This window comes from Ranitomeya variabilis, chromosome 8 (genome assembly GCF_051348905.1).
Source record: "Ranitomeya variabilis isolate aRanVar5 chromosome 8, aRanVar5.hap1, whole genome shotgun sequence".
In the NCBI taxonomy this organism is placed as follows: domain Eukaryota; kingdom Metazoa; phylum Chordata; class Amphibia; order Anura; family Dendrobatidae; genus Ranitomeya; species Ranitomeya variabilis.
The window spans coordinates 104,416,205-104,431,235 of record NC_135239.1 but is presented as its reverse complement, the minus strand read 5'-3'; the positions used below and the strand labels follow the sequence as shown (position 1 = coordinate 104,431,235).

At 44.4% G+C, this 15,031-nt stretch overlaps 1 protein-coding gene across 1 annotated transcript in view; it reads right to left on the bottom strand.

Moving 5' to 3' along the window:
- Positions 1-15,031, bottom strand: part of HMCN1 (hemicentin 1) — a 768,245-nt gene that overhangs the window by 401,405 nt on the left and 351,809 nt on the right. Inside the window, exons 41-45 of the mRNA XM_077275842.1 lie at positions 14,695-14,870; positions 14,175-14,271; positions 12,693-12,815; positions 11,237-11,398; positions 9,429-9,710 (exon numbers count right to left, since the gene is read on the bottom strand). Of these exons, the coding sequence (XP_077131957.1) occupies positions 9,429-9,710; positions 11,237-11,398; positions 12,693-12,815; positions 14,175-14,271; positions 14,695-14,870 (840 nt within the window). The remainder of the gene's footprint in view (positions 1-9,428; positions 9,711-11,236; positions 11,399-12,692; positions 12,816-14,174; positions 14,272-14,694; positions 14,871-15,031) is intronic.

Below are 15,031 nucleotides of genomic sequence, written 5' to 3'. Positions count from 1 at the left end.
TCAAACTTCTACCAAGCATGACAAGGTCCCCCTTCTTCGGATGGAGTTCCTTCGCTCAGCCATTACTTCAACGGAAAAAGGTGGAATTTCTGGCATCCACCGACATTCAGGATGCTTACCTTCACATTCCTATGTTTTCCCCTCTTCAAAAATTCCTTAGCTTTCTCTTTCGAGAACAGCATTTTTAAATCACGACCTTGTCCTTCGGCCTTGCTACCGCACACAGAGTTTTCGCAAGGGTTATGGCGGCTGTCATGTTCCTCTTGCACTCTAGAGGCGTGGTCATCTTGCCCTATCTGGTCGACTTTCTAGCCACTCTTCCAGCCCTGCGCAGAGTCGTCTATATCTCTTGCGATACCCTCTCTCTACTGGGCGGGCAGCTTAACTTAGACAAGTTTTTCCTCATTTCCAGCCCAGCAGATATCCTTTTTGAGGATGATCCTGGAATCTTTCGGAAGGTTGGTGATTCTCCCTTGAAACAAGGCCGTGGCCCTTCAACAGGGAGCTCATGCACTTGTTCACTCATCCCCTCATTCCATTCGATTTGGTAGGAGGGTTCTGAGGAAAATTGTTGATGAGAATGGAAGCAGTTTCCTTCGCTCCTCTCGTTTTCTGCAGGTCAAACAGGCTTTCAGAGGGTAGTCTCTGAGCTCGTTCCTCATCCAGGGGAGATCCTTTATCCCGCTTCAATGGTTATTAGTGACTACCAATGCCAGTCCTCTTCTCCTGGTCATTGTTCTGGGGATCCGAACGGTATGGCTAGTTTTATAGCAGGTCCAAAATAAAAAAGAAGCAATATCCTATACCTGTCTGCCATACAGTCAAGTCCCACGCTGTAAATTCATCTCAAGGGGTTAAATAGTTTTCAACCGGGAGCGCTGCTAATGCGGTCGCTCCTGGCTGTAAACGACTGGGGAATGAATGAAATGCAGGGAATGAAGCTTCGGTGACTAGCGGTGCAGTCACCGAAGCTGCGCCCCCTGGAGGCATGAACTCATATGAACTCTGTAGCGTGCGAAAATACTCAGAAACTTTTCCACGCTACAGAGTTCATATGAGTACATGCCGCCAGGGGGCGCAGCTTCGGTGACAGCACCGCTAGTCACTGAAGCTCTGCTCCCTGCATTTTATTCATTTCCCAGTCGTTTACAGCTGGAAGTGGCCGCATAAGCAGCGCTCCCGGTTGTAAATGTAAATTCCCCCAGATATGGATTACAGCGTGGGACTTGACTGTACGGCAGACAGGTATGGGATATTGTTGCTTCTTTATTTTGGATTTTTTTTTACAGAAGAATGAGTGCTTCACTTAGATTGAGCGTGCAGTAAAGATGTTAAAACCTGTGTGTTTGATTCTTTCATTAATAATTTATTCTTAATGTGTGGGTGTATTTTTAACCCTTTCATACTATTGGATTAATAACGGCGAGGTGTCTTATTGACACCTCTCCATTATTAACCAGGCTTAATGTCACCTTACAAGAGCAAGGTGACATTAACCCCTTATTACCCCATATGCCCATGCCACAGGGCAGTGGGAAGAGAGAGGCTAAGTGCCAGAAGTGGGGTGGCTGGGGGCAGATGTTTTTAGCCAGGGGGGACCAATAACCATGGTTCCTCTCTAGGCTATTAATATCTGCCCTCAGCAGTCACTGGCTTTCCCTCTCTGGTGGAGAAAATTGTGCGGGAGCCCACGCCAGTTTTTTCCGTGAATTAATCCTTTAATTTAGCACCTACAGCTCCAAAATTTTACACACACTACTAAGATTATTAGGGAGGGATTAATAAAAATCTAATGGATATGCAATGGTGTACTGTATGTAAACCATGTCTCTTATCCTGTCAGGTTCTGCAATGATTTTACAGAACCGACAACTGAATTATCGGCTATTCTGCTATATAACTCTCTATGAAATATAAAGATATATATATGTGTGTGTCAATGACATATATATATATATATATATATATATATATATATATATATATATATATATATATACCTATACAATGTGTAGACATTTACTCACAGTTTCCATTGACTAATATTGGACTCGCTACTCGTACTGAATACTCGAGTATTACGGTATACTCGGTACGAGTATAGCGAGACCGAATATTTCACTACTCGCTCATCCCTAAGTATTACAGATGAGGTCTGATCAAGGAGGAGTAGAGGAGGATAATAACTTCACATGATACAGACTATATGCTTCTCTTAATACATCCAGATATCAGGACTAAGGAAGTGGACCCTCTGGGTCACGGCTTCAGAGCCCCCGAGGACGAGTGAACCAGATGATGCCTCCCCCTTTACAGGGAGAGTTAGGGACAGGCCCAAGGAGGGTGAAGCCGCAACTGCCGGAGCCAAAGGGACGACTGAAGATAGAATACAGAGAGAACGAAAGACGGAGGGAAAAAACGGAGCTAGTGAAGTGACTAGAATGGCGGTGGCACTGGACCGATAGAGGCAGCAAGGACAAGGTACTGACCGGTAAGATGCAGGCACACGAGAGACGGTGACAATGGAGACACAAGACTGGCAGGAAAGGGCAGGTACTAAGGACTGGCAAGGTACAGCAGGAACACAGGACTGGCAGGAGATGGCAGGAACACAGGACAGGCAGGAGACGGCAGGAACACAGGACTAGCAGGAGACGGCAGGAACACAGGACTAGCAGGAGACGGCAGGAACACAGGACTGGCAGGAGACGGCAGGAACACAGGACTGGCAGGAGACGGCAGTGTTACAGAATCCCCCAGCACTTAGAATATGTTGGGTCATTATATATATGTATAATAGGTTCCATGTGAGATGCATCAGTCCACAGGCTGCGCTCCTGGGCAGATAGGACAAGATATTCTCCTTCTGTCCTCTCCCACCTTTGTAATTCCCACAGTAAATATCGGCAGGCTCCAGCCACCTGCGGCTATTGTAATGTATGTCTGGCCTGCTGCTATTCTATTGGCCTGCCCTCTGTATCTGTGTTATATATTCTGTGTGCTGTGAATAAAGTGTTGTTAGACTGGAAATACGTGGAGAAGCAGCGAGATTTTATATGCTCCCATGTAACCCAGGAATTTCAGCCAGTGTCCTTCATTCAGAATCCAGCCAAAGCAGAGTGGACCTCCTGATACACGGGGTGGTACTGAAAGAGGTACTCCAGCACGGCAGACCCCATTACAGGCAGGAACACAGGACTGGCAGGAGACAGCAGGAACACAGGACTGGCAGGAGGCGGCAGGAACACAGGACTGGAAGGAGACGGCAGGAACACAGGACTGGCAGGAGACGGCAGGAACACAGTACTGGCAGGAGATGGCAGGAACACAAGACTGACAGGAGACAGCAGAAACACAAAACTGGCAAGGTACACAGGACTAGCAGGGACGGCAAACAAGACAGTCAGAGTCACAGCAGAGATACAGGGATCAGAGCCTAGGAACCTAAGGAGATGCTGGCGGCAGGCAGCGAACGCAATAGACGCAAAGGCGTCTGAGCAGGGCAGGCGCTGGGAAGAAGTACCCGACGGAGCGGAGCCGCCGGGTCACAACCTCCCAGAAGCCCCAGCGACGAAAGGAGCGCATCTGCGCATGCGCGGACCGCAGAACAGACGAGCGCCGGAGAAGCAGGAAGACACAGAGCTGGAAGGAGCATCGGGAGCGCGCCGGCCAGACAGGTAAGTATTAGGTAGCAGCGCAACACCAGAACTGTGTTTGTCTTTTTTGCTGCTGCATCACACTGTTGACTCATGTGCAGTCTGTGATCTATTAGTATATAGTATACCCAAGCCTTTTTCACATGTGCTGTTGCTTAGTTCTATTCTTCCTACTCTGTATATGTCATTTTTTGTTTTTCTTGTCAACATGTACTATTTTTCATTTCTCCATGTTAAATGCCATTCTATTAGTTGCTGCCCATTTTTCAAGCTTATCTAGATCCTTCTGAATTCTTTCTCCACCTTCTCTAGTCTTAAGGTACCTTCACACTAAGGGACTTTGCAGCGAGAACGACGACGATCCGTGATGTTGCAGCGTCCTGGATAGCGATCTTGTTGTGTTTGACATGCAGCAGCGATCTGGATCCCGCTGTGATATCGCTGGTCAGAGCTAGAAGTCCTGAACTTTATTTAGTCGCTTAATCACCCGCTGTCATCACTGTATCGGCGTGTGTGACGCCGATACAGTGATGTGTTCACTTGTAACCAGGGTAAACATCGGGTTACTAAGTGCAGGGCCACGCTTAGTAACCCGATATTTACCCTGGTTACCATTGTAAAAGTAAAAAAAACACTACATACTCACCTTCTGATGTCTGTCACGTCCCCCGGCGTCCACATGGTTACGCGCTGCTGCCGAGAACTTCCTGCACTGAATGTGTCAGCGCCGGCAGTAAAGCAGAGCACAGCGGTGACGTCACCGCTGTGCTCTACTTTACTGCCGGCACTCACAGTCAGTGCAGGAAGCTCTGAGCTGCAGCGCGTAACCATGTGGACGCCGGAGGACGTGACAGACATCAGAAGGTGAGTATGTAGTGTTTTTTTTTTACTTTTACAATGGTAACCAGGGTAAATATCGGGTTACTAAGCGCGGCCCTGCGCCTAGTAACCCGATATTTACCCTGGTTACCCGGGTGCTGCAGGGGGACTTCGGCATCGTTGAAGACAGTTTCAACGATGTCGAAGTCGTTCCCCTGATCGTTGGTCGCTGGAGAGAGCTGTCTGTGTGACAGCTCCCCAGCGACCTAAACAGCGATGCTGCAGCAATCGGATCGTTGTCTATATCGCTGCAGCATCGCTAAATGTGACGGTACCCTTAGCTCTCCCTGCTAGCTTTGCATCATCTGCACATTTGATTAGTTTAACTTCAGCTCCCTTATCTAGATCATTTATAGAACTGTTAAACAAAACTGGGGCAAGGAGAGATCCTTGTTGTACCCCACTTGATACACTCTTTCAATGGATGTGTAAGCATTTATTACCACTCTTTGAGTACGATCACTGAGCCAGTTATGAATCCACCTAACTGTAAACTTGTCAGTCCCACACTTGGTCATTTTTTTCAATAAGGATAGTATGAGATACTTTATCAAATACTTTCCTGAAGATATACTATACTGCATCTCCTTTATCCAATCAGTCAGTGATTCCATCATAGTAGGAAATTTGATGTTTGTTAGTTACAAAACCTATGCTGGCTCTGGTTAAAGTGGTTGTCCGGTCCAAATCGATAAGTATGCAGTCACTCTGTGTGACAGCAGACTTATGAATTTCCCCAGCACACACGCTGATTTGGGGGGATTATTCAGTTCCTGAGCCAGAACCGGAGGGTATGTATGAGTTATACAAACTCCAGACCAGTGGGCGCAGCCTGCCTTCCATACACCTGTATCGTGCAAAGCCATGCCCTGTAGTCGGCCATGCCTACTGGATGGCTTTGTCTCTAGATTAGGCGCAGCCTCACTCCATACAAGTGTATGGAGGGAGGCCATGCCCACTGGCTGTGATTATGTTTAATTAATACATATCCTCTGTTCCGTGTCAGAAACCGACGAACCCCCACAGCACAAAGTACATGCACTGGGGGGAATCATAAGCAGGGCCGGCGTCAGCACCCGGGAAAGTGCCGGGCCCCTGAGCAGGCAGGGGGCCCACTCACCGTGGGGGACACTGGCGCGCTATAGTGCCGGCCCCCCAAGTGGACCCCCCGCCTGCTCCGGGCCCCGACATTTGCGATACTTACCTCTCCCGGTTCCAGCGCTGCAGGCAGCGTCTTTCATCCTCTGACTGTGACGTTCAGGTCAGAGGGTGCGATGAGATCACCAGTGTGCGCCCTCTGCCGGAGCAGTCACAGCACAGAGAGCAGGAAGATGCCGACACTGAGTAGTCCAGAGCAGAGCAGCATCAAGCAACGAGAGGTGAGTATTTCATTTTTGTTTTATATTTGGAGCAATATATGGGGACCATCAGAAGGGGCCCATATATGGAGCATTATATGGGGCTAATTCTATATGGAGTATTTTATGGGGCCCATAATATAGGGAGCATCTTATGAAGCCAATTCTATAGGGAGCATTATATGGAGCCAATTTAATCTGGAGCATCTTATGGGGCTAATTCAATATGGAGCAGTATATGGGGCCAGTTACATATGGAGCAGTATATGGGGCCAATAATATATGAAGTCTCTTATGGGACTAATTATATATGGAGCATTTTATATGGCCAATTATATATGGAGCATTATATGGGGCCCATTATACATGGAGCATCTTATGGGGCCAATTATTTTTGGAGCATTATATGGGACCCATTCTGTAAAGAGTATTATATGGGGCCTATTCTCTATGGAGCAATATATGGGACTCAGTATACTGTATGGGGCCAATCATATACTGTATGGAGCATTATATGAGGCCCATTATATATGGAGCAATAGATGGGGCCCATGATATACTGTATGGAGAATTATATGTGGCTCACTATACTGTATGGAGCATTATAAGGGGTCAATTCTGTATGGAGCAATATATGCGGCTCATTTTGTATGGAGCACTGTGTGGTGCCCATTATACGGTATGGAGCATTATATGAGGCTCATTATTCTGTATGGAGCATAATATTGGGCTCATTATTCTGTTTGGAGCAATATATGGGGCTCATTATTCTGTATAGAGGACTATGTGGTGCCAATTATACTGTATGGAGCACTATATGGGGCCATTATACTGTATGGGGCAATATATGGGGCTCATTATTGTGTTTGGAGCAATATATGGGGCTCATTATTCTGTATAGAGGACTATACTGTCCGGTTCTGAGCTAATGTAGAATGTACAATAGATATCACTCATGTAATATAAGAAGTAAGTGAAATCTTTGGCATTGTACTATACCTGTATTTCTCTGCCGTATCGGTGCATTATGAATTGTGATATGTGTTAAAGGGGCCAACTAGGACTCTTTCACCCAGGGCCCATGAAAACCTGGAGCCGGTCCTGGTCATAAGTCTGCAGGCAAACAGAGTGACTGTAGACTTTTCGATTTGGACCGGACAACCCCTTTAATTACTGTATTCTTATACAAGTATTGACATACATGCTGTTTGATAATTTGTTTAAAGATCTTTCCTGGTATAGCAGTAAGGCTAACTGGCCTTTAATTTCCTGTCTTCTTTTCTTTTTTGATGGTAGAGACAACATTTGCCCTTCTCCAATCTTCTGGGACTTCTCCTGTTCTCCAGGAATTTTTGAAGATTCTGAATAGTGGTTCTGCAATTTCCTCTAATTCTTTCAGTACCCTAGGATGTAATTCATCTGGACTAGGAGATTTAAATTCATGTAAACTAACGAAGTGTTCCATCGCCATCTGTTTGTTTATAGATCATGTGGATTATTTTATTTCTTCAATAGCACAATGAAGATCAGTTGATGTTACAATTGCTTTCTTAGAAAACACAAATGCAAAATAGGAATTTAAAAGTTCGGCCTTCTCAACATCATTTTTGATAACTTCACCCTTTTCATCCTGGAAAAATCATATCATCTTTGACTTTTCTTTTGCGTTTGACATACCCACAAAATCGTTTGTTATTACTTTTGGTCTCCCTTGCAAGCCTCACTTCATTACTGGCTTTAGCTCTTGTAACGCTTGCCCTGCATTCCCTGCAAACAGCATTATATTCTTCTTTAAACATGCCCCCTCTGTCCATTGATATACATTTCTTTTTTCCTATATATCCTCATCTGTAGTACATTGCTCTTCTTAACCCCTGTATATGCAGCCTCATTTTTAAGCACATTGCTTCTCTCATTCCACTCCTGCAGCTGATTATTTATAGATAATTTCAGTACATCTCTACTCCAAAAGTATATCTCTATTCCTGCATTATATTGCTCCTTGATGCACAGCCTCAGGTTTCAGCATATCATCTCCTGTCAGGGTGAGGACTGCAATAGCCACTTCATCTCCTGCTGTACACAGGACTGCTGATAGGTAGGTATAATCATAAGTCCCATGTACATCAGAAGAGTGAACAGGGATCACGGTCCTCCCTCATTCATTTCATGAGAGAACTACGGTATGTGACACGATTCCACCTATCGGTATGTCTGGAAGCAGTGAGTGACAGTTCAGTAGTCCAATCTGGGACAGGGGCGTGCTGAGCTGTTAGTATGGAGATGGACAGCTCAGCTGTCCAATCAGAGGTTGGTGCATGCTGAGCTGTCAGTGTGCTGAGTGAAAGTTCCGCCGTCCAATCAGGGCCGGGCTTCCTCCATATGTCTCCTAATCGAGTGAATATCTAGCTATTTAGCTGATTCACTGCCTTTAATTATTGCCCGACCTTGGACTTTGCCTCTGAGAATCCTTTTGCCTTGCCCTTTTCTCTTGATCCATTACCTTACCGAAATTCTGATCTTGGACTGTGTTCTGACTACTCATTTGCCTTACCCCTTTGTTTATGACTTGCCATCTTGGTATCTGACCCTGTTCTTCTTCACTACCCAGCCTCACGGCTTGTCGTGAGTAGTTACTAGAGTCACAATATGCAGCAAAATCCTAGGTAGAGCAGGATAGTAGATTGTGCAAACATGATCCAACTTCTGCACCACTGAGAATGCAGGAGAGAGATCAGGAATCAAGCATGTGCTACCCTATAAAATTCAGAACTGCCTATATACTAATGTCAGTTGTGATGCTATGTATACTGGGCAGCGCCATTGGAGCTGAAAAAACTTGTCGAACATCACCTGAGTGAAATCATCCTAATGAAGTCATAGCCCCCATGACCAGCCCACATAGCAGACAGGGCTACCATTGTTAATGCAAGTATATTTTAAGACTACTAATACTGGTGAGGGCAAGGTTAGGAACAAGTAAAATAATATCTTGGGCAACCCCTTTAAACACACTTATAGTTATATTTGTCTAGCAGTACTTCAAAGGCCTGAAACAAAGACCTGATATTTTGTTAAGGCACCAGTTAGTGGATTTTTTTATTTCACCACTAGAGCGGTGCTTCTAATGTAAGGTCACTGATCCTATTCTCACACTTATCTGCTGCCGTGTTCCTCTTTTATTGCCGCAGCTCCCTTCGTTTGTGACCTGCAGGATCACTCCAGTGTTTGCTGCAGCGAGCCAGAGATCACAACTCAATACAGGTCTATGAGGGCTTCATACTGGCTCTCATAGACTTGCATTGAAAACTTGTAACATAACATCTGACTTCTGGTCAGTCAGAAGTTGCGGTCACAAGATGGTGTTGTGGGACCGGAATGATGCTGAAAAAAAGTGAAGACAGCAGAGGGTAAGTATGAGACTGGGACAAGGAACTTATAGTAGAAGCACCACTCCAGCGTTGAAAAAAACAAAATGTTGGAGTGGTGCTTTAAAAATCTTATCTCGAGAAAAGCAATATTTAAAGTCACTTACCAAGCACTCTCAAGTTATACTTTTTGTCAGCTTGTCCTGCCACATTTACTGCTACACACACATAATGGCCAGAGTGTAAAAGCTGAATGTTTTCTAAATGAAATTGTCTTCCATTGTTTAGGAGTCTGAACCCATCTCCATCAAGCACAGAAGTACCGTCTCTCAGCCAGGTTAGCATGGGTACTGGGTCTCCACTGGAGTCACATTCAAGAGTTAAATTGCTTCCTTGAATTTTTGCAATTTCAATGGGAACTTTTCCACTTTCAGATATAGTAGGTCGTACTGTAGCAAAATAAACATAATATTCACACTAGCAATATTTCAATGCATAAACTGCAATAATATAAATCCGGTTCTGATCTACCAGGTTTTTGCAACCTAATCTGAGAGCAGCATGATGTAAAGACAGGGGCCCCACCGTAGGCAATTGCTGTATTTTTAAAAATGTAACTTTTTATCAGCAGAACATTATCACTAGAGGTTATAGATGAGCGAATCTTTTCAAATTTCAGTTTGCTGACTTTGATATGCAGCTAATAAATTCACAAGAATCTTAACACTAGAAAGCTTTTAATTCCTCGGAAAACACACATGTGGGAGAGGAGAACCCTGCTGACTTCTACGGTATGTGCAGACGATCAGGAATTGGCAGCGCTTTGGATATAGCACAGGTCTGCTGCCTCCAAAGCGCTGCCGGCTATTAAACGCCGGCGATTCTGCATGTGATCACTGAACTGTGCAGAATCACTGCTCCCAATAGATTGTATGGGTGACATTTATCTTGTGGACACTAGTGTGATATGCTGCTGTCTGGAAAGACGCACCACTGTCCGTCTCCGCGACGTCACAAAGGTCCTTCGCGGCGCGCAATGCATCCCTGGGAACGAAAGCCGCTGCATGCATCGCAGAGAGCCGGGAGAACACAGGGGGCCGTCAGAAGGTAAGTATATACATATTTTTTATTTTTATTTTTTTTACACAAATATGGATCCCAGGGCCTGAAGGAGAGTCTCCTCTCCTCCAGACCCTGGTAACCATCCGGGACCGCTCCCTGCGCACGCCGTATAAGACGACACCCGGTATATAAGATGATCCCCGAAAAGTTGGGGTTCGTCTTATACGCCCAGTCATCTTATACGCCGAAAAATAAGGTAGTTTTTTTCCTTCCTCAGAATAATTTTGATTTGATTCTCCATGGATTTGTACAGATTATTATTGATAACATTAAAGGCGGAAAAAGTTCTCAAATGATTCCTCTTGATATAATTTTTTAGATGACATAAACCTTGCATTTTAGCAGGGGTGTGTAGACTTTTTATATCCACTGTATGTTTTACTGTATAATGTGTAACCTCTGGAAAAACAGATATACAAAGTCTATGTGACTATTGATCTGTGGTTTCTGATTTTCCCAGAGCTATTGTATGGCATCCACAAAAGTCTACAGGCCACACCATAACTCTGCACTCCTGACACTTCAATCTAAGGCAAATGGAGATTTTTCTGCTGAATTGTGTGTAAATCCTGCAGAGAGAAAGAATAACGGTATGTCCTGTAATACGCTATATGCACGGGGCCTTTGGAAAACATTATTATTATTTCTGTTGCACTAAAATACATTGAACATTCATTCATTGTCACTGAGAGACCGCCCTGCTCATTTCCACATTGTCATGTCATTTTCTATTTTGTAATGTATGAAATATGTGCCGGATTTTGTTACTGGTGGAATTTATTTTGCTTTGAGTATTTCAAGGTAATTGACATGTAAAGCTTACTGAGGATAATATTACTATTGTATCATTTACCATAAACTGTCACATTGTACTGCCTTGTCGCAATCCCGGCAGTGTTTATAGCAGTACAAGTATATTCGGCTTCATCAGTCTTTACAGCCATTGATATCTGAAGGTGACGACCTCCAGAAAGATATCGAATACGGCCCGAGTCCTCTGGATTCAGTGGAATACCTGAAAACACCAAAACTGGGTAAGGCTCTGATGATACCATCATGGCATCACTTCTGCTCTATTATTGCAGTTCAAAAAACCAAACAAATAACAGAACATAGTGTTCAGATACAGAAAGCCCAAAAGATTTATCCTTTCTAAGAAGCTTCAAATCTAGACACTATGGGGTAAAACATGAAAGGGGTTGAAACAACATATATGCAGGATAAGCCATATATATGTGATTGGTGGTGGATCCTCACCAATCAGCTGCCATTTGGCCTGCCAGCGGCCGATGTATGCAATGTATAGAGTAGGAACCACACCAATGACCATTGCTACTACTCCGCTGAGCACTACTTGAATGTTTGCTATGGGCTACATGTTATTTCTCTGTGAAGGCTTAAAGGGAACCTGTCACCCCGTTTTTTCAATATGAGGTAAAAATAGTGTTCAATAGGGCCTGAGCTGTGCTGTACAATAGTGCCTTTATTATCCCCTGATTCCCCAGCTTTGCTGCCAAAATACCTTAGTAAAGTCGCCGTTTTCAGCTGTCAATCACGCAGGTCTGGTCAAATGGGCGTGGTGAAATCGCTGTTTCTCCCCCACCTCTTGCTTTTCTTCCCGGCGTTGACGTAGTGGTTCGCGGCTGCGCATTACAGTCTGTTCACTGTAACCGCTGTGCAATACATACTGTGCATGCGCAACAGCCGAATGCACTGCGCAATGGCACAAAAAAGAGCGCGTGCGCAGATGGAGATAGCGGCGGCCATTTTCCTGAAGCCCCGGGAAGCAGAGCACTCCATCTGCACACGCGTGGCCTCAGGAAGATGGCCGCCGCCACCGATAAACCGGGGAATAGCACAGATCGTGCTCTTTTTTGTGTGTTGCGCAGTGCATTTGGCTGTTGCGCATGCGCAGTATGTATTGCACAGCGGTTACAGTGAAGAGACTGTAATGCGCAGCCGCGAACCACTACGCCAACGCCGGGAAGAAAAGCAAGAGGTGGGGGAGAAACAGCGATTTCACCACGCCCATTTGACCAGACCTGCGTGACTGACAGCCGAAAACGGCGACTTTACTAAGGTATTTTGGCAGCAAAGCTGGGGAATCAGGGGATAATAAAGGCACTATTGTACAGCATAGCTCAGGCCCTATTGAACACTATTTTTACCTCATATTGAAAAAACAGGGTGACAGGTTCCCTTTAAAGCAAGAGATCCACAATAAATATCACCGAAGAGTAGTACAGAAAACACTGAAAGATAAAGCTACATAACTGGAAGTAGTCTGACACGTAATGTACCGTACTGACCGTTTTTTGTCCAAGTGAGTGCAGGAGCTGGAATCCCACTGGAATCACACACGAAACTTATGAGTGATCCTTCAATGACAGTAACAACTCTTTCTCCGGCCGAACTTTTGATCTTTGGGGGCACTAAGAGTTAGTAGATATTAGACATGTAAGTAATATTTCAGGACACAGCAAGAGCTTAAGCACTGTGCAGCTGGAAGGACATCTGATAGCATGCTACACCTTATTTTACATGAAGGTGGAGTTACCATTGTGATGTGTGATGGCCGCTCTCTGCTCTCCTGATCTCACTGCAGAGCTGTGTGTGATTATACCTCACACATCTGCAGGTTCCTCTCAGCTTCCATCTCACAGGCAGGGTTGTAATAATATTATAATTGAGCAGAGATGTGAGAGCTGCAGCAAATGTGTTTGTAAGGAAACAAAGTTCAGATCTATTGTTTTGTGTTAATTTGTCTTGCTCTGGTAACTCCTCCTTTCAATTATAATAATCTGTGGAGGCAGATCCTCATGCAGATGAGGGTCCGGCCCATAGTCCTGAACAGCTCATTTACATATTAGATATCAATGTATCAATTTGGTCAGATTGCTATGACCTCCTTGCCCATATAGATGGCTTATTAGGGTAAGTCCTACTGACAGATTCCCTTTAATCTTTATTGAACATAATCTCACCTTTTACTTTAATAGATATACTAATCTACTCTGACCAGTAGGTTCGGGGTCCCCAACCTGTGGCTCAAAAGCCACATGTGGCTCGCTGGTCCATGATGAGTACTTTGTGACTGTCTGCCAGCTAGGTGCATTAGCACCAAATGTAGCAAACAGCTAAGAGTAGATCGCTAGACGGTGACATTTGTGTGTAGCTCTGCACAGAGGAGCAGATCTGAAAGGGGGGAAAGATAGGAAATACTGGAAGTTGGCATACTGCTTTGGTGTGATTTTAGTGGAAATGCTTTGGCTGTCATTATACTGGTAGTAGTGGGCTCTGGGTGCCACTACTGTGAGTGGTGCAGGAGCTGGATGTGGATCACCACCCTCTCTCAAAGCTGGATGTGGCTCTCAGGGTCAGAAAGGCTGGCGACCTCTTCATTAGGCCCGTGCTTCTAGCAGACCTAGGGGTCCTTTGTCAGGCCCTCAGCTCACATAAAAACCCATCAGCATCCCATAATCACATAACTGGAGATCAACAAACTGACATAGGGATCCCCATTCCTCTCTCAAGGCTGCAACATTTAAGAGGTTCCATGGTTAGGATCAGAGAAAACTAACACAGCTCGACTGTGGCAATTGGATGTGGGGGGCATATTATCGGATATCATTGAATATGTCCTATTGCAGAAAGAAATCCTAAATTAGGAAGGGATAGTATATCATTTGAGGGAAAGGCTTCAGAGCTGACCCTTTCTTGTAATCTCAAATAACCCTCCAAAAATGAGTTTTCGATTTGTTTAAAATAAGGCAAATGCTAAAATATCATACCCAAAACATTCACATTAAAGTTTTTTTCAGTTTTTCCAGCGACATTAGCAGCCTCGCAAGAATATCGACCAGCATCTTTTACCTGAGCATTCTTAATCTGCAAAACATAATGTGTGATAGGAGTAATAAACCAACATATACATTGATTCCTGCAATGCTTCATGCAGCACACATATGACATACTGCCAGGTGTTCTGGCAAAGGGTATTTATCTGCCTCATCATTGACAGTGGTAATCGCTGTGCTTGTACATTCTACAGCTACTTCTGCTATTGCATGTATTATCGTCCATTCTCATCCCCTGACCTCCCAATCCTGAAGGCTGCTGAACTAAAAACATATTTTGCTGGCTCAATACTAATTGTTGCATTCTATAAGATGGCTGATAGTGTAATATGTTCCATATTATAATGTTGCGCTGTATAAAATAATAATGTTATACTGTATAAATATATAACTGGGTAGGTATACTCTGAATAACAAAGATAATCATTAGAACTAGTACAAAGCATTGGCTTACTTGTAGCACACTCCCGTTCTCATATATGTGAGCTCCAGGCCTGGTCAGCAGAGGCAGCCATTCTTTATACCAGGACAGCACAGGAGGGGGCACTGCGTTGCTTTCACATATGAGTACAAGTGTTTCGTTCTGTAGGACTGATACATTTTGCTCTTCACCCATTATGTTGGGAGGCACTACAGCAAAAGGAAGACACATTTCAAAAACCTTAAATGATAAATATGTATTACAGTACATCATGCCCGTCTAGGTAGAAAACAATGACATCATGGAAAGTTATGAGAAGTAAAGAATCTGATATTTAAGACTAAACTCAAGCAGAGACTTAGATACAGAA